We start from the raw sequence: 26948 nt of genomic DNA, 5'->3' as shown, positions 1-26948 counted from the left end.
GAGCTTGTACTTTATTGGCATAGCCTTCAAGAACCCCAAGAATACCTTCAGACCACAAGGTACTGTATGAGATATTTAAGATAAAAATTTCAGAAGCCCAAAGTACCAAAATCTAGCATTACAATGCAACATTTATTGATAAGAAATAAGTAAGGAACTAGAAGTGAATATTAATAGAAGACCTAGGCTAGTTATTACTTGCTAGAAATATTTTAAAAATAAAACACAGGCCTAGGAATCATACAAGGGTAAAGAAACAATGGTTATAGGTCATGAAAGTGATAAATAAAATTGAGATATTAGATAATCCTGAGGAGACTTCGGTCCTAATTAATTAGCAAGTAATTAGGCCTGTTTCTCCATTTCGAAAACGTAGACAGTAGTAGCTATCTTAATGGACAATGTCCAGTAAGAAAGTTAAGAATATAGGAACGTAATAAGTGGCTCTGAGTAAATTAATTTTATTTTTCAGTCAACAATAAACAAAGATTTCTATTAGAAAAAAAATGAAAATTAATGTAGAGGCTAAAAACTCTCATTTACTTGCCCTGCTGGTTTTTTTTGTGGAAACCCAAGACTTTTTCCTGCCTCAACAATAAGATAAATCTGAATAGGGATGTTGGATCCGTGAAATTTAATTCAGAACAAATTATTGCCAAGTACTAACTAATGTCCAGTGAAGATTTCATTTCCATGAATCTTTTTTTTCAATTCAATTCAATAAATATTTATTAAGTTATTAATATGTAGAATTCTAGGCACTAGGAATACAAAGATAGATGACCCTGGAATCTATGATGACCACCCTGTTCCTCACACCAAACATTTAATCAATTGTCAAATCCTATCACTTCCCTCTCTAGTAGCTTAACAGATGAGGTCCTTCTCTTCCACTTACAACCAGGAGTGAGCTGATAAATGTTCAAGAACTAACTCTCCAGAAAAAAAAAAAATTTAATCTGCATTATTAATATTTTATCTATCACATTAACTCTTAACAGTCAATAAAACAATAAATTGAGCTCTGATCTGTATAGCATTTGCCAATTTCCATGGTATAAATGCTCACACTGAAAATTTAACAATTGGTTCTCTAGAGCCAGTATGAGCTCCAGTACATATTGGCTCCAGCACACACTCCTGCAATTTTCCTCTCCTGCCCCAGTTCAAGGTTTTATTCTTGCTTAGCGTACTATAGTAACCTAACTAGTATTCACATTTCTGGTCTATTCCACACTGCTGTCCAAGTTATTTTCCTACTACACTTCAATGATCAATTTCACTGCTTTACTTAAAAACCTTCCATAACTCCCTCACTGCACATCAAATAATATTTAAATGGCAAACCCTAGCATTCAAGTCCTTCCACAATCTTGTTTTAACCTACTGCCCAGCCTTATCTCTTCTCCTTCACATATTCAAAGTTCCAGGTAAATTAGACTACTACTTTCCACCCTGTCTGTTCTTATCTTGCCCCCTCCTATGTCTGTGACACTGCTAAAATAGCCCCCATGTTTAGAATATGCCCTGCACATACCCTGCACCTGTCTCCATTTTCTTAAAGGTAGAAATGGGGGGGGGGACTTGCTTCAAGGCTCTACTCAGCCACTATTTCCTCCATGAAATATTCTCTCTGATAGCCCCAAAGGAAAATTACCTGTATTGCCCCCAATTTCTTACAACACTTTACCTTTTTCTTCTTTTCCTCATTACATTTTACCTTGTATTATGTTTGTGTATAGATTGTAACCATTTTCCCACCCCAAAATTAGAACTGAGATGGCACAATGTATTTTTTATTTTTGTTTCCCAGTGCCTTGACAGAGCCTTAAGCCCTTAATATATGGGTAAATTAAGACTAATTAAGCTCTCAAGAAGCTTACAATTAAAATCTAATCAGGGTAAAGAAAGGTACTTAACTCCAATAATAAAAAAAAAAAGAAGGGTGAGATAAATACAAAGAGCAAAGGAGAGGTACAAGAAAAGCATTTTGAAAGATTAGAGAAAGGAAAAAATTACTTTCACTCTAGGGAGGTCAGGCAACACTCCATGTAGAAGGCAGCACTTAAGTCTTGAAAGAAGGGACTTTAAGAGATGGAGATAAGAGATGGAAGAAACACATTCTAGACTTGAGAGAAAGCCTTTTCCTCATTAAAAAAGCTAAGTGGATAAAAAAATCAGAATAAGAACAAGAAACTCCAGTTTGTCTGGAAAAAAAAATACATGAAATGGAACAGGATGAACAAGAACTGCAGACAGAGTTGGGAGTCAAATTATTAAAGACCTTGAATACCTCAGAAGTCATATTAGAAATTTATACTTTATTCAGCAGGCAATGGGGAACCACTATTGATGTTTTAGTAAGGATGAAATAATAAGAGTTGAGTAAACCAGAATACTTGGGCAGTGGTATGAAGGAAGGATTGTAGAGGGAAAAGAATGAAGGCAGGAACAATAATTAGGAGACTTTTATATCAGTCCACATAAGAATAGATGAGATCTTGACTACAGTTTTTGCAATCAAGAGTAGAGAGGAAAGAAAAGACATAAGAGACATTACAGTGATAAAACTGATAGGATCTGGCAACTGACTGAAGTATGTTAGACTTGAACTTTATGACCTCTCTCAATGAAGGTGCTATATATAATTTTAAACTCTATTAACATATTTATTTAAGGTTTAAAGAATGACTACATAGATTCAAGTGATGTCTGAGATGATGGTAGAAGAAACAGAAGTCAGAAATACTAATTTCACTAATCTTGCTTCAAAACTCCAAACAAACGAAAAGTCAATAAAAGTAAAAAAAAAAAAACTTCCTAAAAACAAAAGATCCTGAAGCCACCACCATTGCTTGCTCCTTTGGGGGTAGAGCAGAAAGGGAAAGACTGGAACCACTGTCACTACAATGTGCATCTTTACTGTGAGGTGCAAAGCAAAATTATGTACTAGGCACTAGGAAAATTATGGATCACTGGTCTTACCCAATCTCTCATTCTTCATGAGTTAGACAAAGGTGAAGACGAAACAAAACCATGACTGGCAAAAGTAGATCAAGTAAGAAGGGAATAGAGTATGACAGAAGTCTACAAAAATGGTTGAAAGAAACAGCAGACAAAAGGGCACAAACTAGGCGTAGACCAGTATCTCACACCATATACCAAGATATGGTCAAAATGGGTACATGATTTAGACACAAAGGGTGACAACACAAGCAAATTAGAAAAGCAAGGAATAGTCTACCTATCAAATCTATAGAAAAGGGAAAAATTCATGACCAAACAAGAGATAGAGAGCATTATGAAATGTAAAATAGATAATTTTGATTATATTAAAAAAGCTTTTGCACAAACAAAACCAATGCAACCAAGATTAGAAGGAAAACAGAAAGCTGGGAAATGATCTTTATAGCAAGGGTCTCTGATAAAGGCCCCATTTCTCAAATATATAGAGAACTGAGTCAAATTTATAAGAATACAAGCCATTCTCCAATTGATAAATGGTCAAAGGATATGAACAGGCAGTTTTCAGACAAAGAAAGCAAAACTAATTATAGTCACATGAAGAAGTGTTCTAAATCACTTTTGATTAGAGAAATATAAATTAAAACAGCTCTAAGTACCACTTCACACCTATCAGATTGGTTAATATGACAAAAAAGGAAAATGATAAACGTTGGAGAGAATGTGGGAAAACTGGGACACTAATGCACTGCTGATGGAGTTGTGAACTGATCCTACTATTCAGAACAATTTGTAACTATGCCCAAAGGGTAACTAAAGTGTGCACACCCTTTGATCCATTAATATCACTAGTAGGCCTTTAACCCAATGAGATCATAAAAAAGGAAAAGGACCTACATGTGCAAATATATTTATAGCAGCCATTTCCATGGTGGCAAAATAATGGAAATTGAGGGGATGCCCATCAATTGAGGAATGGCTGAACATGTTGTGGTATGCGGATGTAATGGAATACCATTGTGTAATAAGAAATGATGAACAGGCAGATTTCAGAAAAACATGGAAAGACTTGTATAAACTGAGGCAAAGTGAAATAAGCAAAACGAAGAAAACACTGTACACATTATCAGCAACACTGTGTCATGATCAACCATGAATGACTTAACTCTTCTCAGCAACACGATAATCTAAAACAAATACAAAGGACTCATGATGGAAAATGCCATCCACATCCAGATAAAGAACTGATGTAGTCTGAATGCAGATCGAAGCATACTTCTTTAACTTACTTTATTTTTTTCATCTTTTTTTTTCCTTTTGATCTGTTTCTTCTTTCACAACTGTGACTAATATGGCAATATGCTTTACATAATTGCACATATATAACCTATATCAAATTGCCTATCATTTTAGGAAGAGGGGAGGGTAGAGAGAGGAAAAAAAAGTTTAGAACTCAAAATCTTGTAAAGATGAATACTAAAAGTTGTCTTGACATATGATTGGGAAAAAATAAAATACTATTAAAAAACCAAATAATAAATAATGAAATAGCAGCATGTGAGCCAAAATGTCCTCCTTGGACTACTTTACCTAGTAGAACAGAAGTGAGGGCCATCTTGACATTCAGATACTAATTCCCCCTCTCTCCAAATCCATATAAACAAATGAGGGAAGTAGCAGAACAGACTTCTTCTGGAGATAATGAATAAATTAAAAAAATACTCCTCCAACATGTTATGGAAATTCTGCAGTATCAGAGAATGAGGGACAAAACTTCTATAGAAATGCAAGTTGAATCAATACCAGTAGTGCTATAAAAATGCCAAGCAAGAGACAAAATAAATTGCATAATAAAGAACAAATAAAGATTTTAATTCAAGAGGAAGAAATAAAGGGATTTTTAAAAAAAATCTTACATGAAGCAAAACTAGAATGTAATTGAGCAAAAATTAATGGATTGTGACACTATGAAGCCCAGTATATCATGGAACCCAGAAATTAAATTAATAACAAGGCAGAATAAACTAAAAGACTCAGAAGAGAGATCAAGATCAAATTTTAGATTAAATGAGAACCCAGTGGGGATTATAAAGGGGAGGGGGAGAGAATACCATATTTGGAAATATACAGACAATTTCTCAATGTGGTCAAGAACAGGCAGTATGCCAAAAGTAAAAGTTCACAGGATGTCAGAATGGTAAAATCCAAAATCCACATCTCCATGACATATAATTATCAAGCCTCAAGTTACAAAGACAAGGAATTTATTCAAGCATCAAGAAGAAATTATTCAACAAAGCATATCAATTTGGAATCTCAGATATCTCAGCAACAACACAAGGAAGATAGTAAAGTTGGTCAAAAAGATCTTTACAAGACTTCTGAAACAAATTTGACTTGGCATAAAAGAACATGTGTACTATGATTAATGAAAAAACAATGAAGAGTTAAACTACATAAAATATAAAATGCTATTTTTTTAAAACAGAAAAAATGTTTTAAAAAATTAACAAGGAGAAAAAAACAAGATCTAGCTATCCCAAAAAATAAGTCAAGCCTCAGGGAACCATACAGATAGCTAAATGGTATAACAGATGGAATCAGAGTTAGGAAAAATCAAATTCAAATACTGCCTCAGACACTTACTAGCCGTGTGATCCTGGGCAAGTCATTTTAAGTTCTCAGAGCTTGTTTCCTCAACCATAATATGAGAGGATTAGAATTGATGCCTTCTAAGGTCCCTTCCAGCTTATAATCCAATCAATCAACAGTGTAAAAGACAGAAATTTAAATTGGTTCATCAATCAGTTTTGGTATAGCAAAATGACTGATATATCCTCATGTTTCACCTAGCTGAATTAATTTGGGATTTCTCTGACTGAACTGTCCACCAGGCTCCACTTTTCAGTTTCCTTTTGTATTGTTTTCCCTCATTAGACTGTAAGCTCTTTTGTATCCCCAGTACTTAGCGTAGTGCCTGGCACAGAGTAGGCAACTTAATAAATGTTTACTGATTGATTACAGGAAAATAAAACAGCAATCATTTTTTCCAGCCAATATTAAAATAGGAAAAATGACAAGAGGCAAATCAATTTTGACATTTATTAAATGTGAGAGGCATAAATTCCCTTATTAAAAGTAAAGGTTCTGGAATATATTAAAAATTTCATTGATATGATGATTAAAGGATCATTTTTTTTTTTTTTGCTTTTTTGGTGAGGCAATCGGGGACTTGTCCAGGGTTACACAGCTGGTAAGTGTCAAGTTAAAGGATCATTTTTTCAAAGCTATGTATCTGTTCAAAGGTTAGAATAGAGAATAGACTAGACCTGTGAAATCATTGATACAAGGAACTACCAGATGAGGAAACTCCTTCCAAAGCAGGTTGATATTTTCTCTGAAACTTACAGTCTTAAGAGAATTGCATCAAGAGGTTGAGGGACTCACTCAGGTTCAAACATGCAACATGTGTCAAGGGAGGAATTGAACCAAGGTCTTCTGGCTACAAAGCCAGCCCTCTAGCTGTATATAGATTACATACCTAGAAAATGTAATTGTAAAAAACTGAAAACAATTTAAAATGTCTGTCACTGCTGACTTTGCATAGGCTGTCTCCCATGTCTGAAATTCTCCTCCTTCTCAACCTTGCCTCTTGGAAGCCACAGCCCCTTCAAAACTCAGTTCAACTACGACATCAAGAGACCTGTCCTGATTTCCCGAGTTGTTAGTACTTCATTCCCTTATCAAAATTACTTTTATATGTTACTTTATGTTTACTTATCTATGTACAGGTTGTTTCCCCCAAAAGATTATAATTTCCTGTTCCCATTGCCTAAAGCACAATAAACAATAAATGCTTGTTGACTTGAGAATGGCTGAAAAAACTGGTAGCATATCAATGTAATTTGAGACTACTTGTCATTCTTAATTGCATTAAATGTGGAATACAAAGAAACATAGAAAGACAAAATAATGTGAACCAGAAAATCAGTAGACATATTGATTGCAACTATATAAAAGGAAAATACATGGACAAATAAGAAGTAAATGAATGGGCAAAAAAGAGACGGGGACATAGAGGAAATAACTGTTAAGTTATGAGTATGCTGAAGGTAATTTTAAAAAAGTTAAGTAGTTGTAAATATAACAGTCTACTTGGTGTTAGCATTAAGGTTCATAATAAATAACTTATTTTTAAAAAAGAATCACTCACGGGGCAGCTAGGTGGAATAGTGGATAGAGCAAGGCCCCTGGATTCAGGAGGACCTGAGTTCAAATCCAGCCTCAGACACATAACACTAGCTGTGTGACCCTGGGCAAGTCACTTAACCCCCACTGCCCAACCCAAAACAAAACAAAAAATTAAAATTAAAAAATAAAAAAGAATCACTCCATATTTTATTGTTGTTTAAGATGAAGTAGATAGTTACCTGAGGCGCAAATCTTCCCACATCTTCAACAACCCACATAGCATTACAATCTCATAGTATTTTTTCCAACACTCAACAGCTTCTGCTGCAGATGGATCTTCTTTAATATTACTTTGGTATTCAATTAGTTCCACACGCTTGTTTTTGTACTTCTCCAAAGTTTTTTTAAAACGCTGTGCAATAGGACCAGGAATTGTACCATCCTGTATATCACACCACCTAAGATATTTAAATATAATAGAACTTTCATCTTCTGAAATATAATCTGGATCATAACATTTAGAGCTACAAGGGAATTTAGTGCTAATAATCTAGTCCAATCTTAATTTTACAGATGATGAATTGAGGCCCAGACTGGTAAAAGTGACTTGTTTATGAAGTCACAAAGTAGGGATTCAAATCCAGGTCTTTTGACTAAAAATTTAATACTCTTTCCATTAGATCAGAGGTGTCAAAACTCAAAAAATTCCCAAATATAGGGCTAACACCAGATTAAAATGTAACTGGGAAATGTTTAACAAAACGATAAAAAAAAAACCCTAAATAATGCTAATTTGTGATCTTCTACCTTAACATACTGCCCCCAGGGATCCATTTATGAGTTTGACACTATTGCACTAGATCACTTGTCAAAATATACTTACAGATTAATTCTTTCTTCAATTAGGGCTGTATAGTTCTCACAACTTTCTTCATCATCCCAGTCTCTCCAAAGGAAATCATAGAAAAACCTAAGATAAACCCAAATTTTCTTCATGACAGTAAAAAAATTTGTCCAAAAATATGGGTTATGATCAAATAAATTGTGATACATTAACTTAGTGAGATATTATAATGCAATTAAGATAGACAGATATGAGGTATATATAGAAATCTGGAAAGATTTATTTTAAATAATGCACAGTGAAAAAAGTAGAAGCAGAAGAATGAGGGACATACCAGTTAGATAACCTAAGAGGAAAAGTGAAGAAAAATAAACAAAGTATTCCTGAGGAGGACTAAGAGAGATTAAACTAAAAAATTATGATAATTTTCACACTAAAATTAAACTAAACAAATTTAGTTGGTTGTATTGAGGTTTTGTATATTTGTTAATTTTTTAAAAAACATCCATAATCTTAAGAATAATCAACAAGTTGTAAAATTCAAAACTTCAGAAGTTTTTCTCAAGAATTAAAGTTTTGAAATATTTCTCAAAGGGACTAATAGAGATAGAGACTTAAAAGTGGGAAATCCTGTATTTTACCTTAGACTATCAAGACATCAAGATTCCTATAGGAAAAATAACAGTAGTGCTATTGAAAGAAAGCCTCAAAATTGACAAAATGTTTTAGTTTTGTTTCCAGAAGAAAAGATTAAGAAATGGGAAAAACAAATAAGAAAATTAATCCATATACCCTACTGGCAACTCTGACAGACCTCAGATGACTTGGTCATGTAATGATACAGGTAACAGAATAGTGAGGTAGCTGAAATAAACACATTAACCATGCTGAAGCCTATTAGTTTGATAACATATAAGCAAGGTCTTGGGAAAAGTAGTACAGATGTCTCATGAAGCAAGAAGCTTCACCAAGAGGAAATGAGGCAGGAGAAACAGAAAAGAGATGATTGGCAACAGGAACAACTGATGCTAATCACATATTGTTATCTTTTTAATTTGTTTAAATATAGACAGGATTTTCACTTTTAAAAATCAAATTCTTAGTAAAAATCAAGCTCTAATCACAGCAGAGACTCTTATTCCAATGTGTGTGTGTGTGTGTGTGTGTGTGTGTGTGTATTTATCTGCCAGAAAGAACAATAATAAGAAGGTAATTTCAAATATGGCAGAGGTTAGATAGGCACTAGGTGAGTTGAACTTCGTACTACAGAGTCAAGACAAAATAAAGCTAAACCAAAAAATATTTATTAAGAGCCTTCCATATGCAAAGGCTACAAAAGGCTACAAATCAAGTAAAACCAGCACAATAAATGTGACTAACTTAAAATCAATGAAAAATACTAATACCTTACAACTTCCAAGGCCAGGGCAATATCATGTATATCATCATCTTGCCCTTCAACTGGATAAACTTCCAAAAGAGGTACATTGTGTTCTAGTTCTTCTAATGTTTCATCAATCAAATCCCTTGGAATATTTGCAATATTAGATGAAAATGGCTCAGCAACAGATACAGTAACTTTGAAACAAGATGATGAGCTTTGGCGTGGTTTACAAGTTACCTAAAATAAATGTTAGAAGATATATAATTAAAGATTTGTTTACTTTTCTAATATATTTCTTTTTTATGTGGCCCAATTATGTAGCTTTTAAAATTAAAGTTTCCTGACTTAACAAATTCATGTAATAGTTATTTAATTCTGATCCTATGTTAATTGCTTCATTTAAAAAAAACAAAAACCTTTTGCTCACATCTTGTACTTTAGAACTTATATTAGCATAAAGGTACACGAGGGCATAGTTTGCATTATTTTCAATATTATTTCAAATATATTCTTATTTAAAAAGAGTTCACTTCACCGAAATTTTCTGGAAGCATAAACATTTACCAAATGTTTTAAATGTAAACACATACAATTATATGGCAATATTAAGGTACTCCATATATCTACACAAACTAGAGAACTCTGACTTCAGATATAGCAAAACTAATTCAGTGAGTGGGAAGTATCTGTGTACAGCCATTTTGTACCCAAGATTATAAGGTCTTAGATCTAAGCTAGAAAGGCCCTTAGAAATCATCTGAGGAGCAGGAGGCTACATGACTTGCCACATCATACAGGTATCAGATGGTTGGGATCAGAATTTAAACTCAGGCTCTCTGCCTCCACAGTTAATATTTATTCCACATTACCACACTGCCTTTTTCCTGTCAAAGTTGTTTCACAAATAACTGTTAACACATCATTAACAATCCCCTTTCCAATAAAATTCACAAAACTCAAGTATCTTTTGACTAACTTCCTAGTTTTAACACTTCATAGAAATAACTGATTCCTGTAATGGATCCCTAATATCTTTTGACAGAAACAAAGGCACTAGGATGGAGGACCTAAGCAACTAGTGGGTACAGTAGATAAAAAGGTGGGTCTGGAGTCTGGAGGCCCTGAGTTTAAGTGTAACCACAAGCACCTATTAGTTGTGTCATTTAACCTGTCTGCCTCAGTTTTCCCATCTGTAAAATGAGGATAATAATAGCACCTACCTCACAAGACTGTTGTAAGGATTAAATGAATTAATAATTGTAAAGAGCTTAGCACAGCGTAAGTGCTACATAAATGTTAGCTATTATAATTACAGATTATATCTCTATTTTCTGGATTTAGATTTCTAAAAAATTACTTCATAATACAAATCCATGGGAAAAGCCAATTTACTAAATAGGGAAAAAAATTCCTTGTCTAGAATGAAGATTTATTTAACAGGTAAAAAAATTAAACTACAGTGAAAAAATTCACACATCACAGTGCTTAATACCTAAGGCAAGTCACTTAGCAACTCTGGGGCTTAAATGGCTGATCTATAAAATGTGGAAGTTGGACTTGGTAATCTCTAAAGTCCTAACCAAACCCCAAATATATGACCCGATAATTACTGTTTATATTCAAAGAACAAATGTTTCCCCAAAATTGGCCATGACAAAAAATTTTGTATATAGAACCTTATTTTCCTATTGAATTTAAAACTAAAAGTACATGTTTTAAAATAAAAGTTTCTGGTCATAAGTTATAACAAAAATCACACTTTATATAACTACCACTTTAAAAAGGTGAACTTAAAAGTAAATTGTTCATTTTAAGACAAACAAAAATGCTCAATAAACCCCAATCACACTCCAGCTGAGTTTGCCATTGTTGTTCATTATTTCCCATCTTACTGTGCTACTTTTCTGCCTCTGCTATTCTAAAGTTCTAAAGGACACTAACAGACTTGGGCTTCATATATTGCTACATTATCTTTCCTTTTAAAATTGTTTAGCTAAATTCTAGCCATCTAATTCACACCCCTCAATTGTACAGTTATAGCACCTGAGGCTCAAAAAAGTTAAGTGACCTGTTTAAGGTTCTTTTTATTCACTCATTTATTAAAAACATATTTATTATGCATTTATGGTATACAGGTTCTGAGTGAGAAATAAAAATTAAATGAAACATAACCCCTGCTCTCATAGAGATTATAGTTCAATCATGGTCTAAGACATGGATAAATACAATATGTAATATCAGATGGTTATATTAGAAAGTTGAAAAACAACATGCTATTGCAACTTTAAGGAAAAAGTCATTAGTAAGAGATCACAGAAAATTGCTTACATGAACTGAAGCAAAGTGAAATGAGCAGAACCAGGAAAACAGTGTACATAGTAATAACAATACTGTATAATGATCAACTGTGAATGACTTAGCTATTCTCAGCACTACAAAGATCCAACACATTTTCAAAGGACTCATGATGAAAAATGCTATCTACCTCCAGAGAATGAACTGATGGTGTCTGAACGCAGATCAAAGCATGCTTTTATTCACTTTTTTTTTTGGTCTTTGTTTTCTTTCACAACACAATATGGAAATATGTTTTGCATGATTATACATGTATAACACATCAAATTGCTTGGTGTCTCAAGAAGAGGGGAAGGGAGGGAGAAAAAGAATTTTGAACTCAAAATTTAAAAAAATGAATGTCAAAAATTGTTTTTAATGTGAAATTGGGGAAAAAAAATTGAAGTATCCCCTCAATTTCCAATTCTTCACTACCACAAAAAGAGCTGTTTTAAGTCTTTTTGTATATTTCAGTCCTTTTCCTTTTTCTTTGATGTCTTTGGGTTACAAACCTAGTAGTGGTATGCAGTTTTACAGCCCTTTGGCCATAGTTCCAAATTGCTCCCCAGAGTGGCTGGATCAATTCACAACTCCACCAACAGTGCATTAGTGTTCTACTTTCCCACAAACCCTCCAACATTTGTCATTTTCCTTTTCTGTCATACTGGTCGATCTGACAGGTGTGAGGTAGCACCTCAGACTTCTTTCAATTTGCATTTCTCTAATCAATAGTGATTTAGAGCATTTTTTCATATTACAGTAGATAGCTTTGGTTTCTTATTCTGAAATCTTTCTGTTCATATCCTTTGACTATTTCTCAATTGGAGAATGACTCATAGTCTTACAAATTTCACTCACTTCTCTATGTTTGTGAATTAAGGCCTTTATCAGAAAAACTTGCTATAAAATTTTTTTTTCCAGTTTGGGGCTTTCCTTCTTGAAAGGAAATCCTATTTTTTCATTTTTTAATAATTTACTTATTTTTAGTTTTCAATATTCACTTCCATAAGATTGTGAGTTTTAAATTTTCTCCCCCTTCCTTCCCTCCCCCTTCTTTTGCAATTTTCTTTTTTTCTTTCTTGGTTGCAATACTTTCTCCTTGACCTGGGAGCTTGGGAATTTTGCTATAATATTCCTAGTATTTTTCATTTTTGGTATCCCTTTCAGGAGGTGGTCAGTGGTGGATTCTTTCTATTCTTATTTTACCCAATGGATCAAAGATATCAGGGCAGTTTTCCTTGATAATTTCTTGAAATATCATGGCTAGGCTTTTTTTTTTTAATCATGGCTTTCAGGTAGTTCAATAATTCTTAAACTGTCTCACTTCAATCTATTTTTCAGGTCAGTTGTTTTTCTAATGAGATATTTCACATTTTCTTCTATTTTTTTCATTCTTCTTACTTTTTTAAAAAATGGTTTCTTGATTTCTCATCGAGTCTTTAGCTTTAACTTGCCCAATTCTAATTTTGAAAGAATTATTTTCTTCAATGAGCTTTTATACTTCTTTTTCCATGTGGCCAATTCTGCTTTTAAAGAAGTTATTTCCTTCAGTATTTTTGTGCCTTCTTTACCAAGCTGTTGACTCTCTTTTTATATTTTTTTTGCATTACTCTCATTTCTTTTACCAATCTTTCCTCTACCTCTCTTATTTGATTTTGAAAATCCTTTTTGAGCTCTTCTAGGAATTCTTGTTGGGCTTGTGTCCAATTCACATTTTTTCTTTGAGTTCTGCTTGTAGGTAGGTGTTTTGACATCACTGGGTTTGTGTCTTGAAATTTCCTGTCATATTTTTTTTATCATCAGGTACTTTTTTTGTTGTTTGCCACTAACATGCTCCTCTTGGCCCTGGAACTGTGACCAGGTCCCCTGCTCTCCTGAATCTGTAAGTGGTAGTGCTCCTTTCTGCCTTGGAACTGGCAAGAGATCAGGGCCCCTACTCCCTTGTAAGTGACCACAAGCACTATTCTCTGCCCTCAAACTTTGACCAGTGCCTGCTCCCCAGTGCTCTCCTCCTCTCTGCCCTTGAACATCACCCCAGAACTGTGTCTAGGCAATGCAACAGGATTCTGAACTCAGTGCCAGCAAAGGGTCCCCAGTATTTTCTTTCTGTTCAGTTGTCTTCCCTTCCCCTTACCATCTATGGGCTGAGAGCTCCCAAAGCTGCTGCTACCACCACTGGTACAGCCTCCTCCAAGGCCTGCTGCTTGCATTACAGTGGCCCAACTACCATTCTGATGACACTTTCTTGCCAACCTCCTCAGTTGTCTCAGGCTGGAAAATTGTTCCACCGTGAACTTTTATTGGCTCCACCACTCCAGAATTCAATTTGAATCATTATTTTAAAGTTGACTGGAGGGGAATTTGAAAGAGTTCAGATGAATTCCTGACTCTGCTCCGCCATCTTGGCTTCACCTCTCATTGGAAGTTTTTAAGCAAACGCTAGATGGCCACTGAATTCCCCACCAATTCTGAAACAGCTGAGGAAGACAATGAAACAGGACAAAGTCAGATCCTTAAGGATCACCACATTAAGAGGAGAGGAAAGGTTACCTTTCCATTATACCTCACTGTATAGATCTTTGAAATCCAAGAATCAGTAGAATAACTTTGGGAAACCTAAACTGTAAGAAGTTGAGATGGGAGTAGTAAAGAAACTGAAGAATTGAGTGTAGGAAACTTTACCAATATGTTTAGTAAAGAATGAAAGGATATAGATCAGAGTATCCATATATAATATAGGAGTCAACAGAACTGAGAAGACCTGAACATGTTTACAGACAGATAGCAAGCAATAAGTGCGGAAAGAGAAGCTGAAAATGCTTCTGGGGAAAGAGATAGAAAGCTACTAAAGGAGGGTTCTTTAGGAGGTAAGAAGTATTGGGGTAAAGGACACAGAGGGCAGTTAGCCTTACTGAGTAAGAAGTCTTCTGTGACCAGAGGGAAGAAAAAGAGAGTAGGTGAGAGAAAAGACAAGTTCTAAGAAGTTAGCATTTACCCTGTGCTACTCATTATTTTAAGACTGACAAACTTCCAGAAAATACACAAAAGCAATCAGGAAGATATGGGTTCAAGTCCTCCCTCTGATGCAGCAGCTGGGTGGTAGAGTGGATAGAGCACTGGGCTTAGAATCAGGAAGACTTATCTTTGCGAATCCAAATCTGGCCTCAGATACTTACTAGAAGTGTGATCCTAGACAAAGTGACTTAACCCTGTTTGCCTCAGTTCTTCATCTGTAAAATGAGCTGGAAAAGGAAATGGCAAACCATTCCAGTATCTTTGCCAAGAAAACCCCAAATGAGGTCATGAAGATTTGGTCACAACTGAAATGACTCAACAACAACAAAAACCAGCCTCTGTTACACTGTCTGTGTGACCCAAAGCAAGTCATTTAACGTCTTACAGCTTCAGGCAACTAAGACCAGAATTAACAAAGAAGCTGTGGACCTGCATTGGTAGAGGGCATTTCCTGTCCTTGGACTTCCCTACACTAACGAAATGGCTGGTCCAGGAGAAAGAAAAAAGAAAAAAAAAGAAGGAAAAAAAAAGAAAATACCTAAAAGAATTATGAGCAAGTTAACCAAAATCACAAACCTTTCATTCTCTCGTAATAATCTGCAGGTTCAGATATGCTGTTTGATTAAAAATCTTTTATATGAAGATGATGCTACTGACCCACTTTTTGGTAAGTTTTGAGTTTTATAGTAATAATATTGAATTACAATGAATTGTCCACATTTTTCAAACCTGTTTGCCTTTAAAAGGATGGATTTTCAGGATGAATAGATACACGGCTGGGAGTGCCTTTGGGGGTGGGAAGAAAGAAGTGGTTTGTGGAACAGAGATTCTTTCCACACAAAGCTAACTGACCCTCAGGGGAATCAAACCCATAACCTTGGCCTTTGAAGTAGCTTATTCTATCCAACTGCTCTAACAGGCCCAAATCATATCCAATAAAGATAAGGACTCCAAGCAGAATCCTGCCCCTATAAAAATGCTAGAAGATAAGAATTTTACTAAGAGTGCTTTTGGTTCCCTGCTTTTTATTCCAACCTGAATCTAACTACATACAGTAATTCAAACTAAGAAAACAGAAGTTTTGTCTGATAGACTTTCCCTACATTATAGGTTTCAACCAACAGAAGTTTTTAAATTGCAATTTTATTTGGATGTGGAATAATGCTTTAGAGATACATTAAAAATTTGTTTTCCAAAGTAAGTATTCACAGGGCAGCTAGTGCAGTGGACAGAGCACCAGTCCTGGAATCAGGAGGACCTGAGTTAACTCCAGCCTCAGACACTTGACACTAACTAGTTGTGTGACCCTAGGCTTGTTATTTAACCCTGACTGCCTCTACACAAAAACAAAAAAAACAAAAAACAAAAAACAAACCATTCACAAAGGAAGTATTCATTAGCATTAGTTTAGGGCTTACAGCTTAGGTTAAGACATCATCCAAGCGCTATCTAAATCCAGTCTGCACAACATATGGTCCACTTGTGGCTCACCAGTCCACCAACACAGCCGTGGACGCTATGTTGTGCAAACCTGTTTTACATTCTCTACATTTTTCTTGGGCTACCAGAAACTCCAAAATGGTAATTCCAAATCAGTTGGGTTTATCTAAGAGTATTAAAAGGGCCTAATATATTTATTCAAAAAAGAGTAAATTAAAAATAATTTACCTCAACAAGGACTCCAACAAAAGGTATGGAGGCTTCTTCATATTTGATGAAAAACAACTCTGGATTTGTCTTCCAGACACCAAGCCATTTGTCTTTCATCTTTAATTTTTCTGATAGATATTTGCTCATTGCTTCATCAGCATCTTCTGCCTAGCACAAGCATAATGAAAGATATTAGTAACATTGTATTTATGACTAAATTTTCTTGCTAATTTTCATTTAAATATAAATTAATGAAGGTGAAAAGGAACATTCCTTTTAAAGAAAAAGGAAATTTCTAGAAACAGAAACCAAAGTAACAGAAACCACTTGAGCATTTTCTTTAGCATTAAAACAAACTGGAAAGAGGTCTATAAGCACACTACAGTACTTTGTAGATGTGCCTTTCACTCAAAACTGGAATATAGTACATTTATCCAGAAGCAAAATAATGTAATTCTAACTCCCTAAGTAGAATGACCATATTAAAAACAAAACAAATAATCCTTTGCCTCAAACTAACTTTGCAAAGGGTTATATAATATCAAGAGAACTTTCTAGAAACTTTTTCGTATATGAAGATCTAAAGTGTCCTTTCATTTTATAAACACAAACATCAGCAATAGCCAAATAGTCTTGCTTTGATGCGAGCACCATGGCTTAAATTTCAATTCAAGGATGACAAATGACTTAAGTTAAATAATTTTTTTAACTTGAAAACTTGTCCAAGTTGCTTTACAAATGACACGATAACTTACATACTGATATTTTACCAATTACTTTAAATATTGTTTTAGTATTCTTTTTCAGATGTACCTCAGTATAAAATGCATGTGGTTCATTAAAAAAGAGTCTTAACTTCAAAGCTTTTATTGAAATGTTGTCCAGTATTCACTCCCACCCCGGATCACCACATAACATCTATGACTACAGGAAAAAATCTAATTTTTTAGAAATACACACTATAAATATTTACCATCTGAAAACTAACTATTCCTAAAACAAGAATTTTGGCCCTGTTGCACACAAATCAAAACTGAACTTATGTCAATAAAAGTCCAACCAGGGCAGCTAAGTGGCACAGTGGATAGAGCATCAGCCCTAGAGTCAGGAGAATCTGAGTTCAAATCCAGCCTCAGACACAACACTTACTAGCTGTGTGACCCTGGACAAGTCACTTAACCCCAATTGCCTCACTCAAATAAATAAAGGCCCGACCTCTAAATATTCCAATCTAAAAAGGAGAAATAAAAATTCTAACAGTAACCCTAGATGTAGCAAATCAACAATGGCAGGAACACATGCCTTCAACTTTTCAGGACCACCAATTAGAAAAATCCTTAGCTACGCAGCTCTTTATTTGTCCAAGTAAACTTCCACGTCTGTGGAAAAATAATTTAACGGACATTTATTTATACTGCAATAATAACAGTAAAATTCATCATTTCCTACAGCACAATAAGAGTTAAAAATACAGAACCAAGATAATGTTGTTTACAGTAACACCAATATTATTTGATAAACCACTAAGTTAGAGTTTAAGTATTATAAATATTCAAATTAACTACAAATGATGAAGGAAGATGCTATCTACCTCCAGAGAAAGAACTGATAAACTGAAGTAAAATATATGTGTATATGTGTTTATTGTGAGAAATGGTGGCCTTCTTTAGTTCAGGGGTGAGGGAGTGGCAGGGAGGGGGGGGAACACACACAACAGTTCTGAATTTAGAATGTAACCCCAAAATTTTATTTTATTATTATTATTATTATTATTATTATTATTATTATTGGCGAGGCAGTTGGGGTTAAGTGACTTGCCCAGGGTCACACAGCTAGTGTCTGAAGCCACATTTGAACTCAGGTCCTCCTGACTCCAGGGTTGCTGCTCTATCCACTGTGCCACCTAGCTACCCCTTTAATTTTTAAAAAGAAAAAAAACAATAATAAATGCTAGTCCTTAAGGGCATTACATATATCTTGTTTTATCCTTACAGAAATCCTGGGAGTGAGGTACTATTATTACCCTCATTTTACTGATGAGGAAACTAAGGCAGACCAAGGTTAAGTGACTTGCCCAGGCTTACAAAACTTATAACTGGCCAGGGGCACTGTGCTAAACTCTGGGGTTACAAAAAGAGGCAAAAGACAGTCCTTGACCTCAGTCTAATGAGGGAGACAACAAGCAAACAATTACATACAAACAAGCTACATAAAGGAAAAATGGGAAATAACTGAGAGAGGAGGCATTAGAATTAAGAGGGGTTGGGGAAATGTTTTTTGTGGAAGATGGGTTTTCAGCTGGCACTTGAAGGAAGATAGGAGACAGAGAAGAGGAGAGATATGGGGGGGCGGAGCCGAGATGGCAGAGTGAAAGCAGCAACTTGCTTGAGCTCTCCCCCAAACCCCTCCAAATACTCATAAAAAATGGCTCTAAACAAATTCTGAAGCAGCAGAACCCACAAAAAGAGAGAGAAACAAATTTCCAGCCCAAGACAACCTGGATGGTTGATCAGAAAGGTGTATCGCGCAGGGCTGGGAGCACAGTGCGCAGGCCACAGCAAACCTGGAGCAGGCCTCAGAGGACTGAATCACAGGCAGGTGCGGCGGTTTCCAGACTCCTCAATCCACCAATGCCAAAGACAATTTAGAAGGTCAGTGGGAAGTGTGTTTCTCTTGGTGGTCAGAGAGGAAGGCGGGGCTTCAGCTCTATTCTCCAAGAGCATGGGGGGTTGGGGGGGCAGCTGCTTCCCGAGTTTCCGGCCCACAGACTGAGGGGGAATCCAGTGGCTGATCAGAGAGGGACTGCAGGGATCTCTTTGCCAGTGCTGAGGCAGGAATCTCTTGCTTTGCCCGTGTGTGGATCTGGGTCACAGTTCTGGGCGGCAGTGCTGGGGTGAGGAAGAGCGCTGGCGTGGTGGAGCTTGGTGTGGCTGTGGAGAGAAACCCCTCCTCACAGTTATCGGACAGAAAGGAATACTTGTGGTCACAGGCCAGGAAAGGAGTAAACACCTCACCCCTTATCATACCACCTTGGAAGAACTGAAAATTTACAGGTCCGTACAAGTATCTCTGAAAACAGCTACACAAACCTCTGAAGCTTGGGACAGTACACTCTCCACATTGGAAGCAGACTCTTACAAAGAGTTTAAAACTCAAGTAATTGTCTGGGATCATGAGCAAGCAGCGCAAAAAGAGTCAGACTATATTATCTTACTTTGGTGAAAAACAAGATCAAAATATACAACCAGAAGAAGACAACAAAATCAAAGCTCCTACATCCAAAGCCTCCAAGAAAAATATGAATCAGTCCCAGGCCATGGAAGAGCTCAAAAGGGATTTTGAGAAGCAAGTAAGGGAAGTAGAGGAAAAACTGGGAAGAGAAATGACAGTGATGCAAGAAAATCATGAAAAACAAGTCAACAGCTTGAGACCTAAAGGAGACCCAAAAAAATACTGAAGAAAATAACACCTTAAAAAAGCCTAACCCAAATGGCAAAAGAGGTCCAAAAAGCCAATGAGGAGAAAATGCCCTAAAAAGAAAAATTGGCCAAATGGAAAAGGAAGTCCAAAAGATTACTGAAGAAAATACTTCCTTAAAAATTAGAATAGAGCAATTGGAAGATAGTGACTTTATGAGAAATCAAGACACTGTAAAACAAATCCAAAAGAATGAAAAATTAGAAAACAATGTGAAATATCTCATTGGAAAAACAACTGACCTGGAAAATAGATCCAGGAGAGAGAATTTAAAAATTATTGGACTATCTGAAAGCCATGATCAAAAAAAGAGCCTAGACATCATCTTTCAAGAAATTATCAAGGAAAACTGCCCTGATATATTAGAACCAGAGGGCAAAATAGAAATTGAAAGAATCCACAGATCTCCTCCTGAAAGAGATCCCCAAAGGAAAACTCCTAGGAATATTGTAGCCAAATTCCAGAGTTCCCAGGTCAAGGAGAAAATATTACAAGCTGCCAGAAGGAAACAATTCAAGTACTGTGGAAACACAATCAGGATAACACAAGATTTAGCAGCTTCTACATTAAAGGACTGCAGGGCATGGAATATAATATTCCGGAGGGCAAAGGAGATAGGATTACAACCAAGAATCACCTACCCAGCAAAACTGAGTATAATCCTTCAGGGGAAAAAATGGTCATTCAGTGAAATAGAGGACTTTCAAGCATTCCTGATGAAAAGACCAGAGCTAAACAGAAAATTTGACTTTCAAATACAGGACTCCAGTGGAACATGAAGAGGTAAACAGGAAAGAGAAATCATAAGAGACTTATTAAGATTGAACTGTTTACATTCCTGCATGGAAAGATGATATTTGTAACTCATGAGAACTTTGTCAGTATTAGGTAGTTGAAGGAAAAAAATTGTATGTATGTATGTATAGATAGATAGATAGATAGATAGATAGATAGATAGATAGATAGATAGATAGAGGGCACAGGGTGAGTTGAAGATTAAGGGGTCATATCTGGAGAATAAAATTAAGGGATGAGAGAGGATGATACTCGGAGAAGAAAGGGAGAGGTAGAATGGGGTAAATTATCTCACAAAAAAAAAAACAAAAGAAAAGTCTCTCAGTGGAGGGGAAACAGGGGAAGGTGAGAGGGAATGAGGGAATCTTATTCTCATAGGATTTGGCTTAAGGAGGGAATAACATACACATTCAATTGGGTATGGAAATCTGTCTTACCCTACAGGAAAATAGGGGGAGAAGGGGACAAGAGAGCAGGGGGGTGATAGAGAGGAGGGCAGATTGGGAAAGGGGGTAATCAGAAGTAAATACTTCTGAGGAGGGACAGGGTCAAAAGAAAGAATAGAATAAATGGGAGGGCAGGATAGGATTAAGGGAAATAGAGTTAGTTTTTCACAACATGTCTACTAAGGAAGTGTTTTGCATAACTGCACATGTACAACCTATATTGAGTTGCTTGCCTTTTCAATGAGGGTGGGTGGGGAGGGAGGAAAGGAGAAAATTTGGAACTCAAAGTTTTAAAAACACATGTTTTTAAAAAAATGTTTTCACATGCAACTGGGAAATAAGAATACAGGAAATGGGGGTACAGAAGTCTATCCTGCTCTACGGGAAATTAGAAGGGGAAGGGGATAAGAGAAGGAGGGGGGAGAGAGAGAAGAGAGGACAGACTAGAGGAAGGGATATTCAGAATACATGCCATCTTGGAGTGGGGGGAGGGGTGAGAAATTTGGAACTCAAAAACTTGTAGAAGTGAATATTGAAAACTAAAAATAAATTTATATTAGAAAAAAATAAAATAAAAATGGTAATTTAAAAAAATTAATTAAAAAATAAAAAATAAAAATACAACTAAAAAAAATTTTTAAAAAATAAACTTTGTATCTTGCCCAGTGACTAGCACCAAAAAAAAAAAAAAGAGGAGAGATATGGGGAACAGCCACAGAAAATGCTCAGAACCGAGATGGAGTGTCTAGTACAAGACAGCCAAGAGGCCAGTGTCACTGGATCAAAAAGCACATGGTGAAGAGAAAGGTATAAGAAGACTGGAAAGGTAGGGGAGGGGGCTATGTTATGAAGGGAAGGGCTTTGAATGCCAAATAGAGCATTTTGTATTCGATCCTGGAGGTGACTGAGAGCCACCAGAGTATATAGAGCAGGGGCTGGGGTGAGGTGACATGGCAGGACTTGTGCTTTAAGCAAATCACCTTCAAGTCTCAGGTAAGGTCCCACATGGTATACGAAGACTTTCCCAATCCCCCTTAATTCCAGAGCCTCCTTCTTGATGATCTCCAATTTATCCTACCTACACCTTGCCTGTCTATAGTTATTTGCATGATGTCTTCCTCCTAAACCGAGTTCCCTGAGAGCAGGGGCTGCCCCAAGGCTTAACACTGTGAGCTCTTGGGCAGAGGGTAAAGGCTTCATAAAATGCTAGCTGACTGAGTGTTTAAATCCAGCCCAAGGCACACACTTGAGCGAGTCACTTAACCTGTTTGCCTCATCTCCCTCATCAGTAAAATGAAGATAATAGCAGTAACTTGTTGGATCAAATCAGATATTTGTAAAGCCCTTCATAAATATTGATGTAGTCTATAAATACTAGTATTACATACGATTATTTCCATCTACCCACTGGGTCACAAAATTTCTGTGCCTTAGTATATCAGCATGGGCCCCTCAGAATTCAGTTGGGTGACCTTCGGTGGGGGAGGGGTGGTCCTGGGCTGGTCCATTTGAATTCAGCTTGGGTGGGTCCCGCCAACGCTGCATCATCCCCCTGACATACTTCTCTGTCTCCAGCCAAGAAAGGCATCAAGAGAAGGCAGCTGGTGACGCCTGGGAGTCAGGGAGACCAGGGTTCAAATCCTGCCTCGAACATTTACCAGGTGGGCGACCTGGGGCAGGTGTCACTGCCTCAGTTTCCCCAAACTGTACAATGGGGGGGCCCTCCAGGAGGGCTGTAGGAAGGCTCAGATAAGGTAATCCCGGTAAAGCACTTAGCCGGGCGCCAGCCACGCACCGATGCCCGCACCTCGCCAGCCCCGCCCGCCCCGCCCGCCAAGGCTCCGGCTGGGTCCAGGCCCCGGCCTCACCTTGCAGCCCTGCAACACCTGGTCGCAATAGAGCGCCACCTTCTCGTCGCGCCACATGCCCCTCATGGGGGACGCCAGACGGGCGGCAGCGGCTGCGCCTCCTCCTCGTGCACCGAGAGCAGGCCCTCTCCTCGTGCACCGAGAGCAGGCCCTCCTCCTCCTCCTCCTCCTCCTCCTCCTCCTCCTCCTCCTCCTCCTCCTCCTCCTCGCCCTCTCCGCCGGGGCCCTCAGCCTGGGGATTGGGCAGGAGCTGCAGCCGCCGCCTCGCCGCCTCCCGGCCCGCTTTGCCCTTCACGGGCCTCGGTGAGGCCACTACCGACCGCACCGGGGGACGCATTGCTTTTGGCGGCCGCTTCTTCGAGGCCCGAGAAAGCGGCCTTCTCCCCGCGCCTCGGGCTGATCACCACTGCAGAGTCCCCCGTCTCAGTATTGTCGGGTCCCGACGCCATCTCGTCCACAGCCTGGCCTCGAGGTGGAGCCGTTAGCCTCTCTTCCCGCCCGGCGCAGGGCTAGCCAATGGGCACACGGCACGCTCCGGGGCGCCGCAACGAGCGGAAGCGGCGGCGCGCGGTACGACGGGAGGGGGGGGAGCAGCCACGTGGGCTCGAGGTTCCTTCCCCTCCCTCCTTCTTCCCGACACCCCGTGCGCATGCACAACCCACGGTCTTTCGCCTCGTCTCGGGAGCGGGCCCTCTGGAAGTGGTGACGTCATCCTGGAGGATTCGTGAGCGTGAGGTGTCGCACTGAATAAATGAAAATTTATATACACCTGCCCGTACCTGATGCCCCCTTACACACACCCAAGCGCTACTACACAAACACACACGGGGCAAGTCCTAAGAGTGTTGCCCGCATCCATTTCATCTCATTTGGGGCACATTTAAGCAGAACACTCATTTTCTACAGATACTTACAAATGATGAGAAGGAAAGGATAGAAAATTGTACTAAATCAAGCATTTGTGAAGTGTCTTGTAGGCCTGGGGACAAGGACAAAAGTGAAACAAACAGCACTCGTCCTCAAAGAGCTTAAATTGTAGGGAGCGGACAGACAACAGGGATCCATAATTTATTAATTAAACTGAGTCAGTACACTTAATGAAAGACCCAAAAAGGGGTCAAGTAAGAGTTAAACACCAAATGACGAATAAGAACAATATAGCCGTGAATATGCATGCAAACGTGTGTATATGAACATATATGTATGTTGTTACAGTGTATCCATACATGCATATTAATGTATTATGAGCTTGGGTATATACATCTACACATATGGGGATATGTATGTAGATGTACATAGATATACGATGATATATACAGACACACATAGTATGAGTGTGTATATATATGTATACAGGCATATGGGTATATACACACAGGTATATGTAAATACATAGTTATGTATATAAAAGTATATAAAGGCATATATGTATATGCGTGTATATATGCACATATGTATATAAAGGTGTGTATGTGTGTGTATATACACACATACCTGTGTATATATGTATATGCATATAGTAGAGTTTATGTATATGCATTGTGTATATATGTGTGTATATATACATATACATATTATGAGTATGGGTATTTATGTATATACATCTGTGTATGTGTGTTTGTGTGTGTGTATACATCCACAAATGTATGCAAACTGTATGTCCTGCTATGCATGTGACCTTGTGGATTTAGTTTGGGGTTCAGAATAATCAAGGTCATCAGTATTGATAGACTCCATCTGGATAAGAGCAGGCAGCTATTTCTGTCATGGGGATAAAACAGAGCAAAGAGAGGTTTTTATAAGATTACCAAACATTAGTACAAACATTTGGCATCTTCCCCCCCTTTCCCTTCTCAGAAGCTGAGGGCAGTGGAGAGGTAACAACCTATTACAAAAGATTGAGGCAGATGATGTGGTGGAAAGGATGTTTTTAGAAAAATGCATAACTGGAAAAGAATGTGGCCTAGTGTTGTAGTGAGATCAAGGGATGACCAGTGGACAGCCGTTGCATCCCCTAAATATATCCAAAATATCAAAAGGACAGGGGAAGGCCCTAGCACGTTTGATGGACTCCTTGTGGAGTCCAAACAAAAGAGGAAATGAACAAAAGTGAGTTACATGGTCACATCAATGAGATCACAGATTCCCAATAGAGTATGGATACATAAGGGCAATGAGTCTCAGAGAAGTTAACTAATGATAAATTTATTTAGAGCAGGAAGGGATCTCAGAGGTTTATAGCCCAACCCACTAATTTTACTGAAGAGGAAACTGAGTCCCACAGGCATGAAGGGACTTGCCCAAGGTCATATAGGTAAGCAAATGCCAGAACTGGGATTCAAACCCAAGTCTTCTGGGACCAAATCCTGTGTTCTTTCCACTATACCCTGGCCTCTTTCCCCGCCTCTATTGTGATGTACTTTACAGACAGCTTAGAATTCTCACACTAAAGAATGACTGGGATTCCATACTAGGTCAGGAATTTTCAGCTGAGAACAGCCAGAGGAGTGGTCTGGGACCACATTTGGAATTGAAAAATTTGTTCAAAGTAATACACAGTGGAGAAAGACACTGCAAAAATAATTTCTGGTGTTGTTTTCCTACTGAATGAGCACTCTTTTGGTTGCCACAATTTCTGTTTACAATTTAGCAATGAAAACACTGGAAGTATTGACGTCACCATAGCATATTGGGAAAACACCTGCCTTCCTTCATACTCATCTGGAAGAACATTTTGTTAGGATTTGGGTCCAACATGAGGAAAACATTAGCTGTCACGTTAACACAGTTTAGAGAACAGTTACAATACTCATCATGTTCTGGGGTAGTCTTACTCAGTCTGGCCCTTTTGTTGGGAAACCCAGATGTTGCTAACTTAAGATGCAATCACACAGATTCCACTCTCTGAGGACAAAAACTGTTTTGATGTGTTCTGTTCCCAAATAAGTTTGTTTCTCATAAATCCTAGTTTCTTTGCTTTTAGTCTTAATAAATAATAAAGTAATAAAGAACATCTGTCCCGGAAGGTCCTACCTGTGTAGGCAGAACAGGAAACTACCTCTGTCATGTGGGTAAAATAATAATAGAATTTTAGAGCTTAGGGAGGCCTTACAAAATATTGGAGATTATCTAAAATATGCCATTTCCTTCACTATTTAATTTTAATTGTTTACAGCTAAATTAAGAACAAAAAAGGATAATTAAAATTTTTTATATTTATATATAAATTTATATTTTTACATATTATATAAATATTTAATATTTATTACATACAATAAAGCTATTTATATATTATGATTTCATATATAAATATATATTATAATTTATATATTCTTCAATGAACAAAATCTATTTTCTAATCTTCCCACATTCCCTCTTTCATTGGAAAAGAAAAAGAAAAGCCTTGTAACAAATATGCAAGTTCAAGCAAAACAAATTTTCAAAACAATTTTTTTTAAATGTCTCATTCTACACCCTGAGTCTATCACCTCCCTATCAGGAGGCAGAAAAACATGCTTTATCTTTGGTCCTCTGGACTCAGGGTTGGTCATTGAGTTGATCAGAGTTCTTAAATCTTTCAGAGTGGTTCATTTTAGCAGTGCCCAAATTGTTCTGGTTCTGCTCCTTTTGCTCTACATCAGTTCATCTAAATCTTCCCAGCTTTTTCTCAAACTTTCTTCATTTTTTTATTTCTTAGCACAGTGCCTTTTACATAGTAGGTGCTTAATAAATGTTCATTGACTGATTTATGGCATGATAGTATTCCATTACATTCAAATACCACAATTTGTCCAATTATTTCCTCATGGATGAGCATTACCCTTAGTTTCCAGTTCTTTACTAATATGAAAAGAACTACTATAAGTGGCTTTGTACATCTGGGTCCTTCTCTTTCTTTGATCTCTAGTCCTAACAATGGTATTGCTGGGTCAAAGGGTGTCCACGGTTTAATAACTTTTTGGTTATAGTAACAAATTGCT

At 37.2% G+C, this 26948-nt stretch overlaps 1 protein-coding gene across 1 annotated transcript in view; it reads right to left on the bottom strand.

Moving 5' to 3' along the window:
• The window catches only part of SHCBP1L (SHC binding and spindle associated 1 like), a 46419-nt gene extending 22892 nt beyond the window's left edge, over positions 1-23527 (bottom strand). Inside the window, 8 exon segments of the mRNA XM_020984278.2 lie at positions 7395-7613; positions 8039-8125; positions 9406-9620; positions 16401-16550; positions 22969-23045; positions 23048-23093; positions 23096-23296; positions 23298-23527. Of these exon segments, the coding sequence (XP_020839937.2) occupies positions 7395-7613; positions 8039-8125; positions 9406-9620; positions 16401-16550; positions 22969-23045; positions 23048-23093; positions 23096-23296; positions 23298-23417 (1115 nt within the window). The 5' untranslated portion in view covers positions 23418-23527.
• Between the last annotated feature and the right edge of the window lie 3421 nt (positions 23528-26948).

This window comes from Phascolarctos cinereus, unplaced genomic scaffold, assembly GCF_003287225.1.
Source record: "Phascolarctos cinereus isolate Bilbo 61053 unplaced genomic scaffold, phaCin_HiC Scaffold_5;HRSCAF=322, whole genome shotgun sequence".
NCBI lineage: Eukaryota > Metazoa > Chordata > Mammalia > Diprotodontia > Phascolarctidae > Phascolarctos > Phascolarctos cinereus.
This window is presented reverse-complemented; position numbering and strand designations above follow the sequence as displayed.